Raw genomic sequence first — 25,386 nt, forward strand, 5'->3', positions numbered from 1 at the left:
GCAGCCGAAATGGTTGGGTAAGATTACTCAACTTTTCTCAATCATTTCTTGCTGATTGAATATTTTGAAGTACAACAAGCGCTCGCGCTCCCTCCATTCCCCCTCCTTCCCTCCCTCCCACCTTCGCGCTATCTCCGCTCTGATTCCCAAAGGCTTCTGGGAAAGGTGTACTGATACCCAAGGAAGGACTACGAATCCCAGCAAGCAGTTCGCTACGCGAGGGCGCAGGAGGAGGAGGAGGAGCCGTCGGGCCCTGCGGAGCCAGGTACCTACTTTGGCGGACATCGAGGAGCTAATCCTAGTGTCTTTCTTCCCACCGGAGGATAGCTCCCGGCGGCGGGTCGCAACATTCAGCGGGCTGGGGAGTAGTTAGTGGGGTGTAGGGGACTAGGCGCCCGGGTTCCCGGCTCGTCTCGCCGCCTCTCTTTTCTGTCAGCCCCAATTACAGGCCTAGAGTTGGAGCTTGTGGAGAAGTCGGATCCCGGGGGCCCAGCCTCCTGTGCCCGACTTCTGGGGAAGGCAGTTTTGTCCGTGCCACCTGTTTACTCATCCATGTACGTCGCAGCCGAGAACCCTGGCCTGGAAGGCGAGAGACCTGGGACCACGCATTTCTTCTTGGGAATAGAACCAGCGAGGGCTTTGGAGTACTAGGGCCGTTCATGTATTTTCTGAACTCTTCATCTGGGTCATACTCCGGGGACCCAGCGGTGAACAAGTCCCTGCTCTCAGGGAGCGCTCATCTACTGTTGGGCAAGATGGGGAGATGCAGTGAAGACAAGGGATGTTTGTGAAGAGCAGAACACATGTTAGGGAGGGGGTAGTGGTGCAATTTTTGCCAGGGTACCAAGGGCGACACTTAACCAGAGACCTAAATAAATAGGAGTGGGTCAAACAGGAAAACTTTGGTGCAGTCTTGAGATTGCTGCAGTGCTGGGATGTTGAATGGAAGGTGGAGTGGATTGTGAAGAGGTGGGCTCAGGTCAGTTCCTATTGAGCCTTGTACTCATGGTAAGGAGTGATTTTTTTCTAATTGCTCCTGGAAGCCGCTGAAGTGTTTTGAACTGGGATGTGACATGATCCAATTTACATTTTAATGTCATCATTCTGGCTGCCCTCTGGAGAATAGCCCAAAGAGAGGAAGTTGTGGTGGGTCAGTTGAGGCAGGATGGTAATTTAAGGTGTGGATTCGAGTAGTGATCAGATTTGGGATGTTTCTTGGGAGGTAGGACAGAGAATAAGCTGGCATAGATTTAGGGTGTGTAGCAAAGAGGAATCAAGGATGACATCTGAGTTTTGACTTCAACAACTGACATTGACAGGTATAGTCTTAAATTCTGTTTAGCCGTGTAAAGTTTGAGCTGCCCCTTAGACTTCAGGTGGAGATGTCAGAGGCAAACAATTTTTTTTGTTGTTTGTTTGTTATCATTAATCTGCAATTTCATGAAGAACATTATGTTTACTAGGGTCCCCCCTTCACCAAGTCCCCCCCACAAACCCCATTACAGTCACTGCCCATCAACGTAGTAAGATGTTGTAGAATCACTACTTGTCTTCTCTGTAGAGGCAAACAATTTTTAAAAACAGTTTTCTCTAAGCCTTTGATTTCAATTTAGAAATTATTCTGTACATAAACCTAGAAACATAAGAACAATGACCGTTAACTTTTCCTCTGATTAATGTTTGAACGCAAATTGAACAAACTAAATTCCTTTAAACATTCAGCCCTATTTACCTCTTAATTACATTCTCTTACATATTTAATTCCACTTGTAAATGTAATGTATTTGATTTTAAGTATTTCAGATATAGAACCTAGCCAGCATAGTTTACCTAGAATACTTAAACAGTTACCAGGAAATGTAATAAATGAAACTTAACAAACATAATGAATTTCAAGTTCTTATAAACAGTTTAATATTTTTAATAGACAATCAAATTCTCTTTATCTCACTCGTTCTTGGTCTGGAGAGCTAAAAGAAAATACATACTCCATATCTGACATGAAATTAAGGTAGGGAGTCACCCTTTGTAGCTCTTACAGCACCCCAGGTGATTCTAACATGCAGCCAGTGTTTCCACCTATTTTACTAACCTCTCACTTGGTCATAAGGCTAATATCAATTACTGACATAGGTTGTCAATTACCTAACTATTTTAACTTTGAATCATGATGTTTATCTGTCATATATTCAGCATGTCAAATTCTTTTCAATGTCATAGGTACTTATAAATACCAAGTTCAAATACACTGATTATTACTAAACTTAGGACAGGAACATTAATGCAGAATGAATTTGATTTATTTCACGACCTCTATTTTCAGTCCTAAATTTTCCTGGAGTGACAGGATAAAACAGTTTCATCCACTCTAATGAATTAGCATTTCAGTCAAGTTGGGGTTACCATTTCAGTGAGCTGAGGTTATTCATAATCAACCAACTTCTGACTGAGACACAAATCTGGGGGCTGGACCTACCCAGAGTGCCTGTCCCCAGCAGAGGCTGCCTTTGGGATTCAGGGAGTGGAGAGTTCAGTGAGTAGGAGACGGTCGTTACCCCAGGTTTCATTTCTTAAGGGGTACCTACTAGGGGATACTAGACTCACTGCTTAAAATGCAGATTTCTGGCCCTCCAGATCTGCTGAGTCTGAATTCCTAAATCTGACCAGGAGACTTCATTTTTAATAAGCTCTCCACCAGAAGCCATGGAAAATTTTGAGCAGGAGTTGTTTTAGAGGCTTGTTCCGATGCTGCCCAGGGTGGGGTGAATGAGGAAGCTGGTTCAGGTGCAAGGAGATGAGACCCGCCTTGGGCAGCAGTGACGATGGTAACAGAGGGACAGATGGTATTTGGAGCCCATACTGGGGGCAGAAGGGGAGGCCGAGGGGGTTCTGAGTCCAGATATGTGGTTCAGAAGCCTCCTTCAGGCTATTTTTACCTTTCCTATTTGGAAACTCTGCCTCCTGGGACCTGTAACTATCTGAGGAGGAACCGTGGCTCCAGCTTGCAGCTCCCTGGAGCTCAGGTTCCGGTTCAGCCAGCCTTCCCTGGGCCGGGTCTGCTCGGAATCAGGTGCGCCCTTCCAGCCTTCAGCCAGGGACTGGGGTAATGTCTACCAGAGACCTCTTTAGAAACATCAGCACCACCCCGAGCTGGTTCATCCTGGCGAACCAGGTCACTGGAACCGTCCGTGGCAGCCTCCTAAGAGGAAGGGAATAGTGTTTATCCATGCCTGACAAATTTAACACTTTTTTGAAGGGAACTTTTGGGGAAAAATTTTAAAAATGTAACATTCTTATCTGAGAAATGGACACCTTGATATCTACTCAGAGGGTCTCTTGAGGATTAAATAAGAGAATGAAAGCCAGGTGCCTAGCTGGAATACATGCTATATATAGAAACTGGGAAAAATAGTCAAACACAAAATGAAAAAAATCCTGCACATAATCGTATTATCCAGAGACATAACCACAGTAAATGTTCTGTATCTGCTGTGTGCGTGTGTGTGTGTGTGTGTATGTGTGTGTGTGTTGGGCAGGGGGGGGTTTTGTCCTTGAAAAAGTGTTGTCCTACTGTACATACTGTTGTGATGACAAGCCGCGTTTCATTCAGCAATATGGAATGAACATTTGTCCAGGGGAGTTTCCTGTGACTTGATTTTTAATGCTGTGTGGACTCCATTGAACGAACAGATGGTGGCTTATGCCCCACTCCTGCTCCTTGCCAGCTGTGGGCTCCCTGTGTCCACAGTTTTTTAAGGCAAGATGAAGATAATGGGCTTTGTGCATCATATCATTGAACCACCACTCCCACCCCACATGGGACACTGAGCAGCCTGCCCGGCATGTGGTGAGCAATGGATAACTGTCAGCTCCTCTTCCTGTTGGACATTGAGACTGCAGTTTTAGGACGAGCTGCATTGCAGTGACTGTCTTGGTACCTGGATCTCTGAGATCATCTCTGATGATTTCCTTAAAGGAATTCGCTGTTAGATTCAGCTGCCCCTCTTTGGTGCTCCTCCGCATAGAGCTTATTACATAGTATTGTTACTGGAGGGGGGCATCTGTTGGCCACCCACTGCATGTGCACCTTCTTGGGGGAGCAGGGACTGTGTAATGAGATGTAAACCCCGCTCTGGCAGAGAGGAAGTGCTGAGTGGGGAATAAATGACTGGAAAGGGAACACTGGAACCTCAGGGGTTGCATGCCAGGGGTAGTGCTCCTTTGACTTCTTTTGGGATTCAGGGCACTTCATACCTGTAGCTGTCACAGATTGTGAAGTGATTTAGTTTTTTCATTCATATATTCCACTGTGTTAGTTAGCTATTGCTGCAGAACAGATTACCCCAAAACCTAGTGACTTAACACAACTAACATACAGTTTCTGAGCGTCAGGAATCTGAAAATGGCTTAGCTGGTTCTGGCTCAGTCTCCCAAAATGACTGCTGTCATCTGGGGCTGCATTCATCTGAAGGCTTGACTGGGTTTGGAGGGTCTGCTTCTAAGCTTACGTATATGGCTGTTAGCAGGAGGTCTTGATTCCTTGCTGCATGGGCTTCCCCACGGGGCTAACTCATATATGCAGCTTGCTTCCCTCAGAGCAAGTGATCAGAGAAGGGGAGACACCAGGATGGAAGCCTCATTGTCTTATAACATGATCTTAGAAGTAACATAGCATGACATGATTTCCACTTTGTTCTCTTAGTCACACAGACCAACCCTGACACAGTGAGGGAGGGGAGGACACAGAGTGCCAGCCCCAGGAGGGGAGACCACTGGAGGCCCCACAGCTGGCTGCCCCCTCCACGAATGTGTATTGAGCACCATCGGCATGCCTGGCACAGTGCTAAGTACCTAGCATGTATGATTTAATCCTCATAAGAGTCATATGAAATAGTATTGTTTTCCCCATCTTCCAGAGGAGGCTCAGAGGGTAAGTCGTTGGCTGAGGTTTCACAGCCTAAAAGTGGCAGGGATGAGAGTCAGTCCTGGGTTGAGTGATTAAAGATTGGCTTGGGTGGTCTGTGTGACTTTGAGAAAGCTCTTGCCCTCTCTGTTCTGGAGTCCATCATCAGCTACCTTAGACCAGCAATTCTTCAAGTGTGGTCTGTGGACTCTGCGTCAGAGCTTCCTTAGATCCTGGCCCTGGCCCAGACCTACTGAGTTATGAATTGCTGTGGGTGGAGCCACCATTGCCTTATACTGCGAGTAAGACGGGGTGCCTCACCCCAAGGGGTGGGACATGAGAGCGAGGTCAGGATGAGAAAGCTGTGTGGTTGCTACAAAACACCGGCGTATCTGAGGGAGGCCCTGAATGGTGACTCCTGTCAGGGAAGACATCTGGATCTTCTGTTGGACTTGGTTCCCAAGTGGGCAGTCTGCAGGCCACCCCCTCAGGACATCTCTGATGCCATCAACTCCAGGCGGCAGGCATATGTGGCACTGGGACATTGCCATGCTCCTAGTGTGTGTGCAATAAAGCCATCCTCCGGCTGCAGTCTGCTGTTTACCTAGGGTCTGGCAGTGCCATAATTAGAAGAAATGACAGGTGAGCTTGAGGGCAGCCTGTGGTGAGCACATGTCCTGGATAATTACAGTGAACATCCCAGCCCTGGCCACAGCCAAGCCGGTGGCTTATTTTAGCCTTGTGCCAAAGACAGCTCTGTACCTGAGACACACTCAATGACACAATGAATGGAACCAGGAATATCAATGAGGCACAAATGTCTGCCCCGCAACAGCCTCATAGCAGAGCCATGGGATGGGGAGAGAAAGGGATGTGTGGTCAGCCAGGCCCCTGTGTCTGTGCTGGCTCGGGCATGCCCTGGCTGTGGGGTCTGAGCACATGGCTTCACAACGTCGTGGTGAGGGCTCTCGAGAGGGTGCGTGGGGGTCCTCAGTGCTGCTGGCCCACTGGCAGCACTCAGGCTGATGAGAAATTACTGTTATCTGTGTCGCTCCTAGCCTTGGCTTTGAGCACATTAGTAGTGAATATTTACAAACCTGTGTCCTCACCTGAGAAATGGACACCTTGGTAACTACTCAGAGGGTCTCTGAGGATTATATAAGAGAATGAACGCCACATGCCCGGCCAGAAGAATCAAAGAAGCTGTCTTTCCTCACCCCACCCCACCCATCCCCATTCTCTTTTCTTCCCTACTGATTGGTAATCTTCTCCTTGAGCTCAAAGGACTGAGGTCAGGTGCCACAGAATGGTCAGGGGTGGTTTAAGAGAGTAGAGCTGGGCTCTGCCGGAGACAGAAGTCCAGGGGAGAAGGTGGTGGTGGCACTGAAAGACCTGCCTTCAGGGCCTTACATGTCTCTCTTCTCTGTCCATCCTCGTCCTGGTCTCCAGATTCAAGCTTGAGAGGAGGGTCTAGGAGTTGTCCGTGAGCAGAGGGTGGGAGGCCTCAGATGCCGCAGGCAGCTGCTCCCTTGCTCGTTCCCCAAGCACGCACGCATGCAAAGCCCTGTTGGGGTGCTGGGTTCGGCAGGACAAGCTGTATTCTAGTGGGAAGGCAGACATGTGTGATGTAAATCAGCATGTAGAAGGTGAGACGAACTGTCGAAAGCAGCAGGTTGTAAGGGGGGGGTGCAAGGGCCTACAGCTGCAGCTTTGGTTGCAATTTTTAAAAAATATTTCTATTTTTTTTATTAGGGTATCATTGATATACACTCTTATGAAGGTTTCACAAGAAAAACAATGTGGTTACTACATTCACTCTTATTATCGAGTCCCTCTCGACCGCCATACCCAATTGCAGCCCCTGTCCATCAGTGTAGTAAGATGCCACAGAGTCCCTACTTGTCTACTCTGTCCTACACTGTCTTCCCCGTGACTTCAGTTGCAATTTTAAATTGGGTCGGGGTGTGCTCTCCGGGAGGTGGGGGGAGGGAGCCACCTGGACGGTCGTAGTGTCAACTGTAACAGCCTCATTCTGGGGGCACTAGCAGTATGCTAGGCATCTTAATACACTACTGGGTACATCCACAGCAGCAGTAGGGTCCCTGTTCTACGGCTAAGGACAGACTCAGGGAGATGAAATAACTTTCCAGAGGTCACCCAGCTAATAAGTGGCAGAGCTGGGATTCAAACTCACACCTGTGTGACCCCAGAGGGTTGTCCCACTGGCCTTGCCTGCTGTCCCTTGGCCCTGAGGAGCCACCCTGTCACCTGGGGAAGCTCCAGGGAGCCAGCAGATGCTGTTGCAATTGTGGACCTGGTGTGTGGGTTGGAGACACCTCCTGTGTTCCCAGCGAGGGAGTGGGGCTGGATCGTTCTGTATTCCGGACAGGGCCTCACTCACACACTGCCGAGCGCGCCAGCTCAGAGGATGAGGATGAATCACGGCAGAAAGGGCCAGCTTAGTCAGCACCCCATGCTGGTGTCTGGGTGCTGTCAGAGATGTCCAGCCATCCCCGCCCCCCTGCCTGACCTCCCGCTCGGGGCTGCCAAGCACAGTGGTACAGGCTGTGCCTTGTGCAAGGACGCCTGGCTGAGGACTGAGTCGGAGTGAAATATGCTCTGCTTGCCAAGTTGTGTCTGGCGGGGCACTGTATCTGTCCAGAGGATTCTGCAGCCGCACCTTTTCCTGATGTGTGCCAAGGCCCTGGAGCAGGAGGCCGTTGATCGGGAGCTCTAGAAGTTCACAGTTGGGCAATTAGGTCACCTTGCTGAAGGCCAGCTCCTGCCCATGGAGAGGACCTCTGCCTCCAGGGGGACAGGCCTGTGAGAGGCGGGAAGCGCTGACCCCCTGGAGCCGGTCTGGCCCCTGACACCCCCAGAGCAGTGGCATCTCTGCAGAGCTGCTGCATGGGGCAGGGGTCTGGGCTCACCTCTGCCTTGTGCTGAGTACTTTGGGCAACTCACTTCCCTCTCTTGGCCTCACTTTCCTCATCTTTATGTGGATCAGCCGACCTCAGCGGTCATTTGGGCAGTGACTGACATCTGTTCCTCACTCTGAGTGTTGGTTTTCTGAACTACAGGCTTTTCAGAGGCCAGTAATGATGGTGATGACAGCCAGTGTTTCTTGAGGCCCTCCTGTGGGCCACGCCTCTGTACCAAGTGAAGTGTGTTTGTGTGTGTGTGTGTGTTTTGCTTCTCACAGCGACCCCTGAGGAGGGTACTGTTCTCATCCCAGTTTTCGCAGACAGAACTGGGGCCAGAAGTCAGTTGCCCAAGGTCACAGAGTTAGAAAGCATTGGCGCTTGGATTTAAACCCAAATGGTTTGAGGAGGCCCTCAGGATCACTTGCTCTAGCTGCCTGCTTCCTGCTTCACACATGGGGAAACTGAGGCCCAGAGAGAGCAAGTGATGGAGCCACAGCCTCACCCAGCAGAGCAGGGACTAGAGCACGGGGTCCCTTGACCTGCCAGGGACAGCTGAGCGCCTCCCTGTGCCAGATGGAGGGTGGCCAGGTGGGCAGAGGAAGGCATGGGTGGGTGGCACTGCTGCTATGGTTTGCAGCCAGGGCTGCTCCCCCCATGGTTTGTGCGTGTGAGAGAGAGAAAGCAAACACACGCCAGCCCACACAGCTCAGCCCGGAGGGGCCCGTCATTTAAGTCAGTGTTGCTGGGCCGGGGAGGCAGGTGTGTGTGGTCTTCATTAACTGGTGGGTTGGTGGGAGGCTTTCCCAGCATCCCCGAGCCCAGGCCCCCTGAGACCCGCTCTGCCCTTCCTGGATGTGTTAACTGGGACACCTCAGAGCTCCTCGCTAAGCCTCAGTTTCCTCATTCTCAAATGGGATTATAAAACATGCCTCTCGGCATTTGAAGGGGCCACATGGTCCCGGGGGTGTAGTGAGTGATTAATAAAGGAAAGGTGCCATCAGTATGATTTGTTGGAAGGAGACTTTGTAAGCGGTTAGGAGTGTGGGCTCTAGAGCCATCCTGCCTGGACTGTAAGCCCAATTCTGCTTCCTAGCATCGATCTTGGCTAAGTGACTTCACTTCTTGGAGCCTCAGTGCCCCCACCCCCAGAACAGGTGTAATGTGTCCTACCTGACAGGTTGTCCCGAGGACTAAATGAGATGATGCATTATAAAGCTTTTAGCCTAGTTCTGGCACATAGTAGGTGCTCAAGAATCAAATAATAGGTAATGTTGATTGAGTACTTGCTTAATGCCAGACATTACTAGAGTGTTTGAATTGCTATTACTCCTTTATTAATGTTTCATTTGCATTAGCACGTCTGTGTACTGCTTCCCAAGCAGTCAGCCCGCCGGTCAGACCCACTGCCTCACATCATTACAGGGAAAGGTGAGGCCTCCAGGGTCACACCGCTGGCTTTTCAGTGCCCTGTGGGGTTTTGTCCAGCTAAGTCTCCCAGAGAGCCACCCCTCCTCTCCCCATTACTCTCCACATTCAGCAGCTCCTCAGAGCTTCAAGCTTCATGAATGGCTTGGTTAAGTGCTCAGCCATTAAACGTTCATCTCTTATAATTTCAATCCAATTCCTATAACTCTATTGGCAAGACGGGGTATATTAGAGCTGCCAAATTTAATATATCGGGTCCATGTGTTTGGGACGCAATTTCTCAGCAACAGTGGGAGAAGAGAGGCTTTATACGTTTGCATTTTGAATGACTATCTGTTCCTGATCCCACTGCAGCCCTTGGCTTAATGGCTGTTGTCCTGCCTCAGGAGTGGCTCTCTCCAGTGTCCTGCCTGGCTGTCTGGACTGTCCAGGGGCCTTGTTTGTCTCTGTCTCCCCATTCTCATCCTCCCATGGTGCATTCCTCCATCCGTCCGCCCTGTGGTCAGGTCCCAGATTTATCTTTATTTGCTAGATCCTGGGAGCCTGGGGCTTTTGCTGCTATCCCAGGCTCCTACCTTGTGACCTTGGGGAAGTCACTTTCCTTCCTCTTCCAGGCCTTATGCACCTGATCTGGGAATCAAAGGGTCAAACTATAGAACATAAAGGGTGAGGGGTTGGTCTGGGCTCGGCCTTTGCAGATCCTATTTGATGGCCCTAAATGGACCCATTCGTCCTCTGGTCTTGTGTCACCAAACTGGGAGACCCAAGGGCTGGTCATGAGAGACATAGATCTGCCCATCTATAGCTGCAGATCCCCTGGGTCAGGGGTGGCAGCTGTGGTCACTGGGGTTTTAAGGGTTTTAACACCCTGAAACATTCTCATTTCCCTCTGTGATTGGCTGGGGACCTGCCGCCTGAGAGTTTAGCTAATCTCTTTGGGAAGCTGTTTGCATTTCTGCCTGAGCCCTCTGGCCCCTCCAAGCACTGAGCTGGCTGTGGAAGAGAGGACATACGCAGTGGGATTTTAGGACACCTGGCTTTGCCTTCTGCCTCCCAGCTGTGTAACTCACGTGGGCAAATCACGTCCTTCCAAACCTCCCTTGTCCCACAAGGAAAAGGAGAATTCATTCATTTATTCAACAAATATTTGGTTGCCTATTCTGCATCTCGCACCACTTTGGGTGCTGGGGCTTCGACAATAAACAAAACGAAAGTATCCCAGCCCACCTGGATCTATATTTCTGTTGGGGAGAAAGATGATAAACATAACAAGTAACTTGATACTTCAAAGGTGATTAAAATTAAGTCAGGAAATGGGGAAAGTAAGTGGAGGGTTCTTGTTTTAAATAAGGTGGCCACAAGACATTATTGCAAAGGTAGTATCTGAGCAAAGATGGAAGGAGTCAAGTGAGCAGGCGTGGCAGGGTTCTGGCAGAGGGGACAGCAGGGAGGTGCTGGGGGGAAGGTGGTGCTTCTGCAGCCTGGCTATGTGTGACAATTCCTGGGGGAGCTGTAAAGACCTGATGCCCAGGTCTCACCCTCTACAGTTCTGCTTTAACTGTCGTGGGTAGAAGATGGGCATCACAGTTCAAGGATCCCCCTGGAATGAGGTCTCTCAGGCCATAATCATCGGCCCATGTAGCTCCTCATGGGGAGCCCTGGGGTTGAAATGAGGTGGTGCACATGTGCAGAGCCGTCCTACACTGGGGAGCACACAGTATGGGCTGTGTGCGGTGGTGGCATGTGGCATGGCCTTCACACCCTGACCGAGTGCTTTGTGGCTTCCCAGGCAGTGGTGGCATGTGGCAGAGGTGGCCATGGGGAAGCGCTACTTCTGCGATTACTGTGACCGCTCCTTCCAGGACAACCTCCACAACCGCAAGAAGCACCTGAATGGGCTGCAGCACCTCAAGGCCAAGAAGGTCTGGTATGACATGTTCCGAGGTGGGTGCTGGCTGGCTCCGTGGCTGAACTGATGGAGCCCTGCTCTCCGGTCTTTTTTTTTTTCCCTGGTCTTTCTTATTTCAGACAAGGAAGTACCATGGCCAGCAGCTGTCCTGGTCCGGGCTCTTGAGTAAAAGAAAGAAGGCCTGATCCACTGGCCCAGGGGCAGATAGCCCTCCAGGGGGCAGGCTGGAATGTGAGCTGCTTTCCCCAGCAGTCTTACCCGAGAGCTCTATTCTTTCAGGCTCTGGGATGCTGGGGCCAGAAAGAAGGCCTCTTCAAGGAGGTGATGTTTGTACAACAGCTAAAAGATGGAGAAAAGCCAGCCACACATTTTGGGCAGAGAGCATGCAGAAGCAGGCAGCCCAGAGCAAATCTCCAGGTGCTCTTTGTGCAGGAGAGAGGGTGTAGCAGGACACAGTGGGATGGGAGGAGGCTTGGGGCTGAACCTGGCGACGGCAGGGCCAGATCGTGCAGGCCTGTGGAGTCCACAGTTAAGGGGGTGCACCGTCCTGAGGACAGAGGGCAGCCTTGGAAGGGCTTTAAGCAGCGGCCGATGTGCCCGAAGCTACATTTGACAGCGATGACTGCCTGCTGCATTAGCGTGGGGTGCAGTAAATTGCTATTGAATGACTGGCTGGCCAGGTGAATAATAGATGCCCGAGGGAGGGCTCTTCGAGGAAAGACTTTTTAGAGCAGGTGCCAGTGGAGCAAATGAGCTAAGGCCATAAGCACCTAGCCCAGGGCCTGACCCCTGGGGGGCACTCACTACAGGGGAGCATACCTCTATCATTAGACAGACACACTGAGGAATAGCGATGGAGGTGCCGGGGAGGCCAGCCAGGAGCTGGGGCCAAAGGAGAGGAGTTTGGCAGGACAAGGTGGGTGGGCAGGAGCTCCTGGAGTTAGCCTGGGCAGGGCCAGCGCCTCACGAGTTGAAGAGAAGGATTCCAGGACAGGGCCCAGAGCGGAAGGAAGGAGCTGAGTCCCACCTGCCTAGAAGGCAGGTGAAGGGAAGACAGAGTTCCCCGGTCTGAGACTCAGAATTCAGAAGAAGGGAGTGAGCATTTATTGAGTGCCTGCTGCATGCCATTGTCTTCCCCAGTTTGTCCTTTGCTTTTCTCGGCAAATCTCTAAGGCAGTAGATCTCACCCCTTTGAGCTAGGATCATCTAGAGACCTTGAAGTAAAAATGCTGATCACCTGACCGCATCCCCAGAGGCAGGTTTGGGGTGGCACCTAGGCGTGGTATTTTCAGAGCTTTCCCAGGTTCTCCCTGTTTGATGAGGGAGCTGAGGGCTCAGAGGCTTGGGTGAGGGAGGGTGGCCAGGCCAGGCCTGGCTGTGTTTGTGAGGGGCTAGGAGTCGGGGCAGAGGGGAATTAAGTGGCAGAGGGGTCTCCTAGGTACATGGGAGGCCTCTGGCCCTGTTGTCAGATCCAGTGGGGATTGTGACCAGGCACAGAGCTGAGCCTCAAGGAATCACCTCCATCTGAGAACATCTGGGTCCTCGGGTCCAAGGATGATTGGCAGAGGCTGTTGTGTTACTCCCAGAGAAGATCAAACAGCAGGTGCCCTGAGCCCCTCCATAGGGCTCCTGCATTCCTAGTGCCCTCCCACATCCGCAGCCACATTCCGTTCTTAGGACAGCTCTTCGAGGGAGGCTGGGCAGGCCAGGGTCCCCACTTACAGGTGGTGACTTCAAAATCCAGAGTGGTGGATTATTCACCTGGTGTCTTCAGACTGGCATAAGAGCTCTTACCACTTCTCAAGAAGCTTCCCCAAGGCTCCAGCTTCCCCAAGCAACTGCACAGCACAGACTCTGGGGAAGCACGTGGTATCCCAGCCTGGGCTGGGCCTCAGCACCCACTTGCTCCCAGCTTCATGCCCTTGGATAAGCCCTCAGAGGGGCTGACCATGCACCTGCCATGCAGGACAAGCCTGGGCCCTGGAGCTAGGCTGCCTGGGTCAACCACTCACAGTGTGGCCCTAATTTTGTCATGTATAAAATAGCCGTAACAATGGTACCCACCTCTCAGGGATGTGATGGGCTCAAGTAACCTCCTAATGACCATATGGCACATAAGATTTCACTAAGTAGTAACTATGCCTACAGGCCCACAAAAGGTTTGACCTCAGGTCATTTGTCTCATGGGTTCATTCATTCAGTCAGCACTTGGTAAGCCCTTAGCTTGTCTTTGGATGTTAGACAGGCTCCGAAGTCTTAAAGGTGAATAAAACAGGGCCCCTCTCCTAAGCAACCCTGCTCCCAGTTACAGCAGTGTGTTCTGGGCGCACGCCTTGTCCTGCCCAGGCCTCCGTGCCCTGCCAACCCCTCCCTCCAAGCTCTGGCCACATCACCACTGCAGGTACTGTCCTGTCGGTGAGCATGCCCTTCCTGCTACACTGCCCAGCCCCTCAGCCAGGGCAGGTCATTTGGTTGCATGTTTACCCCATTTAAATCCACATGGCTTAGTGTGACTATTGGACTGGAAGGAAGAACCAGGTCTGACTTGTTCTCCACTAAATCCTCATCCTGGCGTGGTGCCTGGCACACAGGATGTGCTCAGTAAATGTTTGTTAGATGAATGTCTAAATGAATGAGCAAACAAGCACAGGGCACCAGGGCAGCTGTTAATACTGGGCGATGAAGTGAGAAGGACCTGTGGGGTCGGATCCTGAGAAGCCCTGAACGCCGGGTGGAGCACACCTTTTTTGTGCATGGGCCTAGGCCAGGGGTTCTCAACCCTAGGTGCACCTCAGAGTCACTGAGTAGCTTTTGACAGTTCTCATGCCCGTGCAGATGAATTAAAGAGGAACCCGAGAAGGATGCACTTGCCTCTGCATAGTTTAAAAGCCACTCAGTGATTTTGCCATGTGGCTGGGGTTGAGAACCACGAGCCAGGTGCCAGGCAGACTGCAACTCTTCTCCCACACTGAGTTACCCAGCCAGGGCCCCTCGCCTAGGACTCATGCTCAGCCCCCTTTCAGTTCAGCTGTCCTGCCCGCAGGGGGCCCCTGCACAGTGCCCACATGCCCTCCACTAGCCCACCTCCCCTGGGAAGGTCTGAGTGTGCCACGCCCAGTGCTGACAGGCACCCCCCACCCCCCGCTCCACCAGGCCACTCAGAGTGAGTCCTCTCACAACCACCTCCTGACCCCAGCAGCCTTTCCCTGCCCCCAGCCACCAGTTTCCCTGCCCTGGGGAGGGTGGAGCCCCTTCAGGGTCAGCCACTCACCCAGCCACCAGGAGATCAGCAGGGGCTTTAGATTCATACACGAGGGTTCAAACCTGCCAGTTCCTGACTGTGTGCCCTTCCCCCTGTCTTATCCCCTGAACCCCAGTTTCCCATTCTGCCAAATGGGGATTTTATGTGGATTTGTAGGAAGGAAATAAAAGAAGAACAGTTATAATTTGTTGAGCATCTGCTACAGAGCTTCTCGGCCCTGGCTGCACATTAGTGTCACCTGGGGAACTCGATGAGGAGGCTGCTCCTAACCCCGTTTTTCTAGCAATTCTAATGTGCCATCAGGGTTGGGAACTGCTGGCCTCCTCAGCCAGGTGCTCTCTCTTCGTTATCTTACTCCTTTTCACAGCAGCCCTACCAAGTGAGAATTTTCCTCCCATTTTATATATGGGGAAACCGAGACTTGGAGAGATTAGCAGCTTGCCTGCGGCCATCTGACCTGGAATCCAAAGCCCATGGGGCGCTTATAGCTCCCCAGCAGCCTCCAGAAAACCTGGTGGGCAAGTGGGGAAAGTGCCCAGGCCTGGCCTGGCCTCTCCTCCAGGGCGACATCAGGTCGCCTCCCTTTTATGTCTTACTAATTTTGACCAATTCCTTGCCAATCGAGAAGCACACAAAATTTAAATCAGAAATATATGATGATAATAAAGGTGGGGAAAACCCGGGTTAAGGTTTGTATCCAGACAGATGGCAGGGAGTCCTGCTCAGGCCAGGGCTGGCCCTGCCCTGAGAGCCCCCAGCCGGCGTGAGGAGGGAACGGAGAGCCGTGGGCCACCGCCTTGGCCTATGTGGTGATGCCTGCACCCTGGGCCTTACCGCTGGGCACCAGGAAATTTTTTAGCTTTCTATTTTGAAATAATTCTAGATTCACTGGAAGTGGCAAAGGCAGTAAGTACAGAGAAATCTTGTGGTCCCAGGATTAAATAAGGAAAAAACAACTTCCCAGTTGCCTCCACTGTGCAGTCAAAGCCAAGAACCTCTGACCTATAACCTGGTTCTTCCCTGTGCCTCCGTTTGGGTGGGGTGGGAGGGGGTGAGGTCACTTGAAGCTTGGATCCCTCCACCCAGGCCCCCTACCCGTGGCAGCCCCCTCTTCAACTCCTCTATGGGTGGGGAACTTTCCTTTCTGATCTTAGTGGCAGGTAGATGTGTGCAGTTAAAGTCTGAACCCAGCCTCTCCTCCTGCAGATGCAGCCGCCGTCTTGCTGGATGAACAGAACAAGCGGCCCTGCAGGAAGTTTCTGCTGACAGGTAAAGTACTCCGAGCAGTTCAGGTCCCTGCCAGAGACCAGCACGCCCAGTGTGACCTGCTTGGCCCTCTGCAGAGCCTCCCTGGCCCTGGCCACCATCCTGAGCCTGCTCTGTGGCCTTGGCACATCAGCCCGCTGGGCAGCTGGGGCCTTCCCAGGGTTTGTGCCCTAGGACTCCCAGGACTGATCCTTAGCTCTTCAGACCTGGAATGTGATTTTAGCAGCTCACCCAGAACAGGCAAGCACCAGATTGCAGGTAAACCTGAGAGATGCTGATGGGGGAATAGACTGGCTGATTAAATTAGCCTGGGAGCCCGGCCTTGCTCTGCCCTCCCTCCCAGCAGGCAGGGCTAGAAGCACTAGCAGGTCTGACGGTGTCAAGAAGGTTCAGAATTAGAACCAACGATTCTAGGTATTGATTTGACTGCTTAATACCCAGCCAATAAAGACACATATAGGTCAAAGAGATAAAAACCTCAGTAAGCGAAGGATCCAAAAAGACAGGTGAAAATAATGGTGGAAAATAAGGCAAAGCCAGGGGAATGAGTAGTTTCCTCCATAAGGTCCTATATACTCTTTAAGGGTTTGACCCTGAGTTTCTTAGCAGCCAAGGCAAAGAGGAAAACCCCAATGATTAACATGGTGTTCCCTGCTGGGTTTAAAGGGAGCTCAGCACTGGGGAGAGGCGCTGCTCTTGGCCTAGGGAAGCTGGGTGAATGGCCTGTCAGGAGACAGGGCTTCCCTGAGAGTGGTCACCAGGCCTGCAGATCAGGAGCCTCCCTCCACAGACCTCACCTTTATGTGAACATGCCACTGGTAGGTTACGCTGGCTTCAGCCCTGCAGTCGCCTATTATTTTGAGAAACATTTTGGTCTCCCTGGTTGAGATTCAGAAAGCCACCCTGGGCTTTGGTACCTCATTGACAAAGCTGCCATTAAAGCCTTTCTGGGGAGCAGTCCACTGCTTGGGACAATGGACACAAGGTACCAGGCAGGTACCAGTGGAGGGCACAGCCTGTGCAGTGGCCTGGAGTGGAGAGGGGAAACATGACCTTTTCAGGGACCCCCCTGTTACTTGTCGAGGCTGGGGAATGGGCTGGGGGACCGGTGACAGGGAACAAGCCTGCAGAGGCTTGTGCCGCCCAGTCACGGAAGGCTGCAGTGGGATTTCATCCCAGCCTGGGAAGGGCTGTGAGCAGGGCATGATGGACCAGACAGGTCACTCAGGTGGGGTGGGGCCAGAGAAGAGTCCGGGCTTTCCCTGGGGTGGGGCTGCTCCTCTTGAGGCTATGAAGCCCCGCCCCTAAAGTCCCAGCAGCCCCTCCCCCGGGGGCCCCGCCCTCGGCCGTGAGACCCCATCCCGAGTGTGCGTGACAACCTTCCCATTACAGGCCAGTGTGACTTTGGCTCCAACTGCAGATTTTCCCACATGTCGGAGCGAGACCTCCAGGAGCTGAGTGTCCAGGTGGAGGGTACGTGTTGGCAGGTGCCCCGCGCTGGGCAGAGGGAGGCTACTGGGGGGCTGCGGGATCTGAGGCTGGAGAGGCTGCCTCCCCACCTCCCCCTATTTTGTGGCCGCCGCGGATGATGGGGTGGGTGTCAGCAGCTGCCTCCAAGCTGCCCTGGGCACGAGGCAGGAGCAGAGGAGCCCCCATCCTTGTCCCCTGCTGGGTTTGAAGGGACCTGGGGGGCTTCCTGCCCAGGAGCCTCAAGGATGTGCCCCCGCTCCCTGGGCCCTGCTGCCGGCCCAGCATCCAGTCGTGCTTGCCTGCCCTGCGGCCATCAGGCAGCAGGTATCACGCCCCTCTGGGACCCGGCAAGCCCCTGAGGCCCTGGGGGCAAGGGGATGAAGAGAGGGCCTGCCTGCCCTCCGGAGTCCCAGGCCTGCTGATTCCAAGGAGCAAGTTCAGCTTCCCTTGGAAACTGCGCGTCTGCCTCTGGGAGGCTCACGTTTTACTTCTCCAGTTAGAGGAAAGGAAGTTCCCACTTAGAAGGTCTTTCTCAGTCTTCTCACCTAGCCCCTCACTGAACAGATGGAGAAACTGAGGTCAGCACTTGGGCAGCACACTGAGCCCTGGCAGGTTAGAGGTTGACTCCTGTGTCCCTGTCTTCAAGGCGCTGCTGCTCATTCTTCCCTCTGTCCAGGTGGCCTCTGGGGTGGCCTCTGCCCCCCTGATGGGCCTCACTCCCCTCTGATGAGCCAGACTTCCGGGAGTGTCCTGCCCTAGGGAGCTTGTGGCAGTGTGGCCACAGCCCTGGCACAAACACAGCTTTTCCAGGACCTTCCACAGGGTGGACATGAGGCCCCATGGGCCCAGCCAGTGGCAATGGTGGCATCTCTGGCTCTTCACTGTTGTTGGCTTCTGGAAACAGCTGGTCCATGGCAGGGAGAGCATAGCCTGGGGGCCTGGGGACACAGGGAAGGGAGAGGCCCGAGGGTACTAGGAGCAGAGGCATGTCCCCAGCTGGCAACCTGGACAGTCCTGGCTCTGCCACATCCCCTGTGAGGTTGGCACATGGCTTAGCCTCTTGGAGGCCATGTCCAACTCATGGAACATGACCACTTGTGAAGATGGAGTGGGATTCATGCACATGTGCCTGGGGCCCCCAAGTGTGATTGTTTTTCTCTGCAAAGGTTTTTATAGGACACTGTATGAGAAGAAAAATCAGGGTCAGAGACCTGGCACATGGCAGGGCCAAGGTGCAAACCCTGCCTTGCCCCGTTCTGTGGTCCACGTTGCCACCCCGATCCTAGGTTTGGACCCCAATGAGGACCAGGGTCTCTACACGCATTATCCTGTGTACAACTCCAAAAAGCTCTGGAGGCAGCCAGTGTTCTGTTTCCATTTGACAAGGAAACTGGGTACAACCCAGAGGGGCAGGCCTGGGGAGGTGACGGCAGGCTCCTGGCCTCCCACCTTGTGCCCTGCCAACCCCAGCCCAGGGGGGTTCCGGCTGCTTTGTGGAAGGGTAGGGGTCGGGTGGGGTGAGTGTGCCCCTCATTTGGCTCTGTCCCCCTATCCCCACAGAGGAGAGGCGTGCCAGGGAGTGGCCACTAGACATCACCGAGCTTCCTGAAGGCCATCTGGAGGACTGGCTGGAAAAGAGAGCCAAGCGACGGAGCTCAGCCCCAAGCAGCAGGTACAGGCCCTGGGGATCCCCTCCTCCCATGCCCTCTGAGAGCAAGACCGTAGCCAGCCTGCCGTGACCTGAAGCTGAGCCGTATATGTGAACTGCCCAGTCCCAGAAACCAGACACAGACCACCCCCAGCAGAGCTCCCAGAGGGAGGGCCCCATCGGGGCTTTTGGGTCCCCAGGCCCTGGCCAGAGGCCGAGGTGTGGAAGTCCCCACACCTGGGCTCATCCCCCTGCCGTAGCGGCTCCTTCCTTACTGGCGTCTGTGCGGGCTGAAGGGGAAACGGGTGGCTAAGCCAGCTGGACTCCACATCACCAGGCCCACTGCCAGAGGGAGCAGCCTGATCATTGTTAGTGGGGCCTCAGTGTGCCAGTCACCGCTCCGTCCCCTCTAGGGCCCTGCCAGGTAGGCATGGTTACACCCACCTGCAAGATGGGCATGTGAAGCTCACAGGAGTGTGACATGGCCAAGGACACGCAGCCAAGAATAGGCAGAGCTGGGGTGGCCTGGAGATGCAACAGGCTCGTCTTTGTCCCACTGCCTCCCTGAGGAGGGCCTGACACCCAGGAGCTTTGAGGTGATAGGGCGCCCTTCACCTCTTGTGTGGGGAGCACCCGGGGCAGGAGCCCTCGGGGTGCGGAGCATGCATTCCCAGGCTGCCCTTTTCGTGGTCGCAGCCAGACCAGACCCAGGGCTTCTGGGCTCTTCTAGCAGGTCCTGAAGGAGAGGGCAGGGAGGGGCTCCCGGATGTGCTGGTGACCTGCTCCTGACCATAACGCCGTCCACCCTGGGCTGCCCTCACCTTCCTCATCTTGCAGTTGGGCTTCAGACTCCATTAGCTCTCTGGTGAGGTCTCCTGGGACCGCGGCCTGGCCTGGGCCAGGCGGCTGATGGAATGGCCTGAGGGGTGAGGCCTTCCCTTGGGGCTCCCCCAGGAGGGGAGTGTTGAGAGTCAAGCTCCTTGCTTTCCCTGCGCCCCAAGGAGGAGAGCTTGTTGCGCTGTTTTAAAACTAACTTGAATTATTCTGTATCTTTGTTTTAAGTCTGCACCTGGTTTTTGTCCCCCCACTTGAAAATACACGATACAGACATGACGCATATGTTGGAGTGTGGCGTCCCTCCCTTGTGGCCCTCCGTGAAGCGGCTGTGATTTTGGTTTCGTGGGCACGCTGGCCTTGGGTCTAGTCCAGGGGTCCGTGTCCCGCACTCCAGGCTCCTTCAGCCGGGGCGTCAGGGGGCCCTGGGGGCTTCCTACTCGCCTCTGCTGTGCTCTGCGCCCCCCTCCTCCCCTGGTTGCTCACCCCCTGCTCTGGCTTGGTTGCCCCTCGTTTGGGAATGAGCACCGGAAGCTGGGCACCTCCTGGGCTTGTGCGAAGGGCTCGGGTGGGCTGAGCTGCAGCTGGCTGGGCCGGAGTGAGTGGAGGGGTGGGCAGAGATGGGTGCCCTCGAGGCCCTGCCTTGGGACAGACGTGTCCCAGCCCTCTCCGGCACAGGGCACCTGTGACCCGGAGAGTCAGAGGCCTTGGGGATGAGACGGAGAAATAGGCTGAGCGACGGGCACAGAGTCGCAGAGGCGACGACCACACGGTCATCAGGTGTGCGTGGTGCTGTGGTGTGCCCAGCACTCAACCCTCAGCACTTTGGGGGACGGGCACCCCCAGTTTGTAGCTAAGGAATCTCAGCCTCTCCAGGAGGCTCTCACTGTCCTGGCCGCACACCTGCTACCCGTAGCAGCACCCGGCTGTCCCTTGAGGGGGAGCTTCAGCCCCTGCTTGGGGCCCTGAGCCTGGGCCATCTCTGTCACCATGTTCATGGCTGACCCGGGGCCCTGTGCGGCTAGAGGTCTGAAGTGCTAGTGGCAGTAGCTGACTGCCGGGATGGCAGTGACCCCCCAGAACAGGGCCTGCAGCCGGGCAGCTGCGCCCTAGGCCCCGGGGAGTCTGCACCCTGCTTCCGGGCTCCTCTCCTCATGGCCACCCGGCCCAGGCCTTCCAGGGACCTGCTTTCCTGGGGAGCCACTTGTTGGGTGTGCTCGTGGGCCTGCTCACCTGCTGCCTGGGCACTTGGGCCAAAATGAGTTCCTCCCTGGGCAGAACAGGCCTGTCCAGCCTTGGGAAAAAAGGTTGTTGGAAGAGAGGTGACTGTTTATTACTGCTTTTGCCTTGCTTCCTGGCTCTTCCGCGGCCCCCCCCAGCAGGCTGGTCAGATGAGAACTGATACCCCTGTCCTGTGGCCCATGGGCTGTGGGCTCTACCTCAGCACCCAAGGCCCCAGTCCACAGGGTTCGAGCCTGAGGGCTGCCATGCTCTACTCCTGCCATCCTCGAGGCCACAGAAACGGTGCCCTCTATGCCCCTCATCCCGCCCCAGCCCTCCGAGACGGCCACCTCCCCTCTGCTCCCATACAAAGCCCCGCCCGGCATCTAGAGCACCCCCTGGCCCTGGCCTCCACTTAAACCCGCCCGGGCTTCTTCCCCCGCAGGACCCAGGGGAACTTCCCTGCCACCTCCCAGTCCCCACAGGATGCTTGGCAGCTTCTTAGAAGAGGTGGGCATTTCTGCTCCCAGGGCACCTGGCGTACGTACACTGTTTCCTCCGCCTGGAACTACCTCCCGACTCTGCCCAGACAGGCAGACCCATCCTTCAGGGTTTAGCTAAGACATCTCCCCCGCCTGCCCCGGGCCTCTCCTCAGGGCCGAACTCACACTGTGGTCAGTCTGCCTGGCAGGGGCACAGGACATGCTGACTGCATGAGAGGGCATTTTGGAGAGCAAGGTCCCTGGCCTGGAGGGCTCTGGGTGTTAGGGGACCTGTCTGGTGGCAGGCGCAACCTCAGAGGGGCAGCCAAGCCCCCTGCTAGGCCAGCGCTTGTCCCCGCTCTCCGCTGGTGGCTCCTCATACTGTGACTCTGTCCCTATTAATCTCCCCCTCTGTGCCCCTCTCTGGCCTATGCCCTGGGCGTTAGTGGGCACTGGCCTCAGGGTGTCTGTTTCCTCCCCCAGGGCACAGGGTGCAGATGGCAGCCTGGCCCACCTGGAGCCACCCAGACCGAGGGCTCCAGCCCCACAGGCTGAGCAGAGCCCTCAAGGTGAGCCAGGCCAACCCTCCTTGTAAAAGGGGGAAACGAAGGCTCTGTGAGGCCCCAGCGGGCACACTGTGCGGTCCCCGCAGCAGACTGCCCCTGAGGGACCTGCGGAGGGCAGCCTGCAGCCGGAGGGAGGGCGGACCTCAGGCAGGCAGACTAACCAACCCCCAGTGAGGCCAGCGCCTGCCCCGCTCTCCGCTGGTGGCTCTGCAGACTGTGACTCTGTCCCTCTTAATCTCCCCCTCTGTGCCCCTCTGTGCCCCTCTCTGGGCTGGCACTCCTGTTCCAGCTCATGTGCCTCCCCGAGTCTCTCTCCTGATTGGGACACTGGCTGGGGAAAGCAGAGGAGAGCTGCTCCTGTCCTTGTGCATGGGGCACCTCAGTGTCCCTGTGTGCTCTGTGTCTGGGGCCCGGGGCATGTACCAGTGAGTGTCTGAGCACACGCAGAGGGTGCCCTTCCCCTGGGGCGCTGCCTCAGGGTGTGCAGGGGCCCTGGTCTCAGCTGCCCAGGACTGCCCCGTTTCCTAGAGGAAGGGCCTCAGGCTCACAGGAAGGGACTCTCCAGGGTCACACCCTCTTTGCAGAGAACCGCGGTCACCCCAGTCCCTTGGGGGGTGCCCAGTCTCGGCTAGCAGCTGGGTTCTCCCTTCGAGCAATGGTGGAGCCTCCCTCGCTCCCGCCCTTCTCTGTGGTTGATGGAGTTTGTGAAGTCTCCCCAGCCCCGTAAATCATGCTGGGAACTGCTCTCTGCACTTCGCAGCAGGCAGCAGGCTGCTGAACAGGGGAATTCCCTGCCCTCCTGCAGCAGGAAGCCCCGGAGGCTGCACCTGGGGCCGCCCCAGGTCCTCGCAGTGGGTCCGGCCTCAGGGGCAGGCTGGGCAGGCGCAGCGAGGCGAACTCCTGGGGCTCCTGGCCCAGGCCCGCACTTCCACCTGGGAGGCCTGAGACCCCTCCAAGCCTCTCATCGAGGGCCCGGGACTTTCCCTTCCCACAGGGGGCTGGCCACTGGGCCCCTGAGCCTGCCCAGTGCTGGGGGAGCTGACGCAGGAGGGACCCATGTGTGAAGACCCCGGTATAGGTCATGTTCCAGCCCCTAGCCCCATAATGTGCCCCTCGGTTGCCCTACCTATAAAATGGGCTTGCAGGAGGCTTCTTGAGCTTGCTCTAGGCTGTGGTGTCTGGCCCGGAGTAGTGCCTAATCAGTCAGAGTGTGTGGGTTGCTGTTTGTCGTCAGGATTCACCGGGCACCTCCCTGTGCCAGGCCTGGCTCGGCACCAGGGAAACAGCGGGAGTGCACCCCAACCCCCTGGTCTCCATCCTCTGAGTGCTCGGTCCCTAGGGGAGACGTGAGCTCTCGGGTGAGATCAGTGCCCTCTGCAGCCTGAGAGGGTCAAGTCCAGAAGGATCAGAATGAGGAGCAGCTGGTGGTCGGAGGCCACCTCTGCACCGCAGTCGGCTCCCTTAGGACAGGGTGGCCCATCTGGGGACCCAAGTGGGTGCTTCAAAGAGGCCCTGGGTTCCCCGGAGGTGGGTTCCCAGGAGGTGGCTCTGGGGATAGTGGACCTTGAGGGGAAGGAGAGTGAGCAGCATGAGAAATGAGGCTTTTAAAAACATTTTAGACAATATTTTTTTCTGATTTCAAAGGCTTGCGTGCTTGTAAAAGTTCTTGAAAAGTATAAAGAAGTAAAAAAATCACCCATAACTGCACCACTCAGATAGAACCACTGTTAACATTTTGCTGTGTCTTCCAGGTTTTTTTTATGCATTTATATATGTTATATATCTTTAAACAAAAATAGTATCATGCTATATACATTATTTTATAAGCTTTTTCTCCCTACTCACACAGTACAGCATGACGCCTTTCCTCACCAGTGCATATAAGTCTGCCTTAATTTTTACTCAGGCTGCGTAGCATTCTCTGCTGTGGACGTGCATGTATAGGTCATCAGTCCCCCACGGGTGGAGACTTAGGTTATTTCCATTTCTTGTAGCTGAGCCTCTGCCTACAACCCCACTCTCTCCTTGGGCTCATTCTTGGAGGTGAGGTTGCTGGCTCAGAGGGTCTGCATGTTTTTGAGCCTTTGCCTTCCAGAAGGCTGTGCAGGCCACTCACCCTCCCCAGGGTGGCAGGGAGGGTGAGCTGGGGTGTCCCAGCTTCGGCCCGGGCTGTGCCCCACTCTAATTCTCTGCTCTTCTCATTCTCTCTAGGGTCCAGCCCATCAGAACCACTGTCTTCCAGTACCCTGTGGGCTGGCCACCAGTCCAGGAGCTGCCTCCATCCCTGCGGGCACCCCCGCCTGGGGGGTGGCCCCTGCAGCCCAGTGTCCAATGGGGCTGAGCCCCTTGTCCCCAGCTGACCCCCACCTGGTCGGCTCTTTGCGTTAGTCACAGTAACGGTAAGGGCTCACCCTGGGGATGTCTGGTACCCCATAGAGCCTCTGAAGCCATCAGCACACAGAGGCCCAGGAGTCCCCCCCAGCCCTGGGCCTGGCTCTGTGCCGATCAGCTCCAGCCTCCCTTTCCTCCACACCCCCTCCCTCACCGGGCAGCTCGACAAGAGGGTGAGAAAACTTCCTTCCGGTTGTTTATAAAGAAAGTCTGTCACCACAGTGGTGTGGCTGTACTTCCCCCGTGCCCAGCACCCTCGGCTCTGAGCTCTGCCCCTGGTCCAAGGACAGGCAGGGCTGGCATGAGATGAGGCCCCGGCAGGGTGAATGGTGTTTGCTGCCCCTCTCCCAGGGGATGCAGAAGCACGGCCAGGCAGACGGTACACCAGCATGGCTGTGACCGCCACCCCAGCCAGAAGCGGCTCCAGATGTGGCGAGAGGAGCCTGACGTGGTCTGCCATCCCAGCTCCCGCACCCGCCGTGCTGAGCTGATTCCTGAACGCGAGAGGGCACAGCTGGGGCAGGGGTCGGGGCTGGGTCTGCAGCCTGAACAGTGTAGGGAAGTAGGGGTGCCAAGAAGGATGGGCCTTGCACTTGGGAGGTGGCCTGGCTGCACTTCCTGGCACACACAGCTCTGGGCTGGGACAGCCCCTCAGCTCAGGGTGGCACAGAGAACCCCTCAAGGTTTCTGCCCTTGAGGAGGCCCCTGGCAGTGGGGAGACCCCACAGGCAGTGCAGGCCCCAGCTCTGCTTCCTTCCTCAGCTACACTCCAGTTCTAGATCCTGTGCTGGGCTGGCGGTGGGCAGGGTGGCCCTTGGGCCATGGGCCTCTGGTGGCAGGGCCCAGTGGGTGGGGTACTGCAGGACCACCTCAGATGCACCCTCCCGCATGAACTTCTGCCCTCACCAAGAATCCCTGTTGAAGGGGTTGCTGAGGCCAAATCTGGGGGCCTTCTGAGCCTCAAGCTCCTCATCTGTGAAATGGGCAAATTCTCTGCCCCCAGTGGGTACATGGAGGAGGGCTGGGTTTGAGTCTAAGGACGTTTAGAGAAAGGGACCCTGCAGAAAGCCAGGGGTTGCCCTCAG

The 25,386-nt window shown here is 55.0% G+C and overlaps 1 protein-coding gene across 1 annotated transcript; it reads left to right on the top strand.

The window, feature by feature from the left end:
• Positions 1-135: 135 nt before the first annotated feature.
• ZMAT5 (zinc finger matrin-type 5) lies at positions 136-24,522 on the top strand. Its single transcript, XM_036908834.2, has 6 exons — positions 136-265; positions 11,042-11,196; positions 15,630-15,692; positions 17,082-17,162; positions 18,720-18,831; positions 24,122-24,522. Exons 2-6 carry the CDS (start codon positions 11,070-11,072, stop codon positions 24,249-24,251), a joined length of 513 nt encoding a protein of 170 aa, XP_036764729.1. The 5' UTR covers positions 136-265; positions 11,042-11,069; the 3' UTR covers positions 24,252-24,522.
• Positions 24,523-25,386: the final 864 nt, after the last annotated feature.

Source organism: Manis pentadactyla, chromosome 14 (genome assembly GCF_030020395.1).
Source record: "Manis pentadactyla isolate mManPen7 chromosome 14, mManPen7.hap1, whole genome shotgun sequence".
Classification (NCBI taxonomy): domain Eukaryota; kingdom Metazoa; phylum Chordata; class Mammalia; order Pholidota; family Manidae; genus Manis; species Manis pentadactyla.

What these genes read in the sequence shown, in the direction of transcription:
- ZMAT5 (XM_036908834.2), top strand. Translation starts at nt 11,070, where the DNA reads ATGGGGAAGCGCTACTTCTGCGATTACTGTGACCGCTCCTTCCAGGAC. An exon ending in CAGGAAGTTTCTGCTGACAG is followed by an intron (nt 15,693 to 17,081) that starts GTAAAGTACTCC and finishes TTCCCATTACAG; the next exon opens with GCCAGTGTGACTTTGGCTCC. An exon ending in GCTGAGTGTCCAGGTGGAGG is followed by an intron (nt 17,163 to 18,719) that starts GTACGTGTTGGC and finishes CTATCCCCACAG; the next exon opens with AGGAGAGGCGTGCCAGGGAG.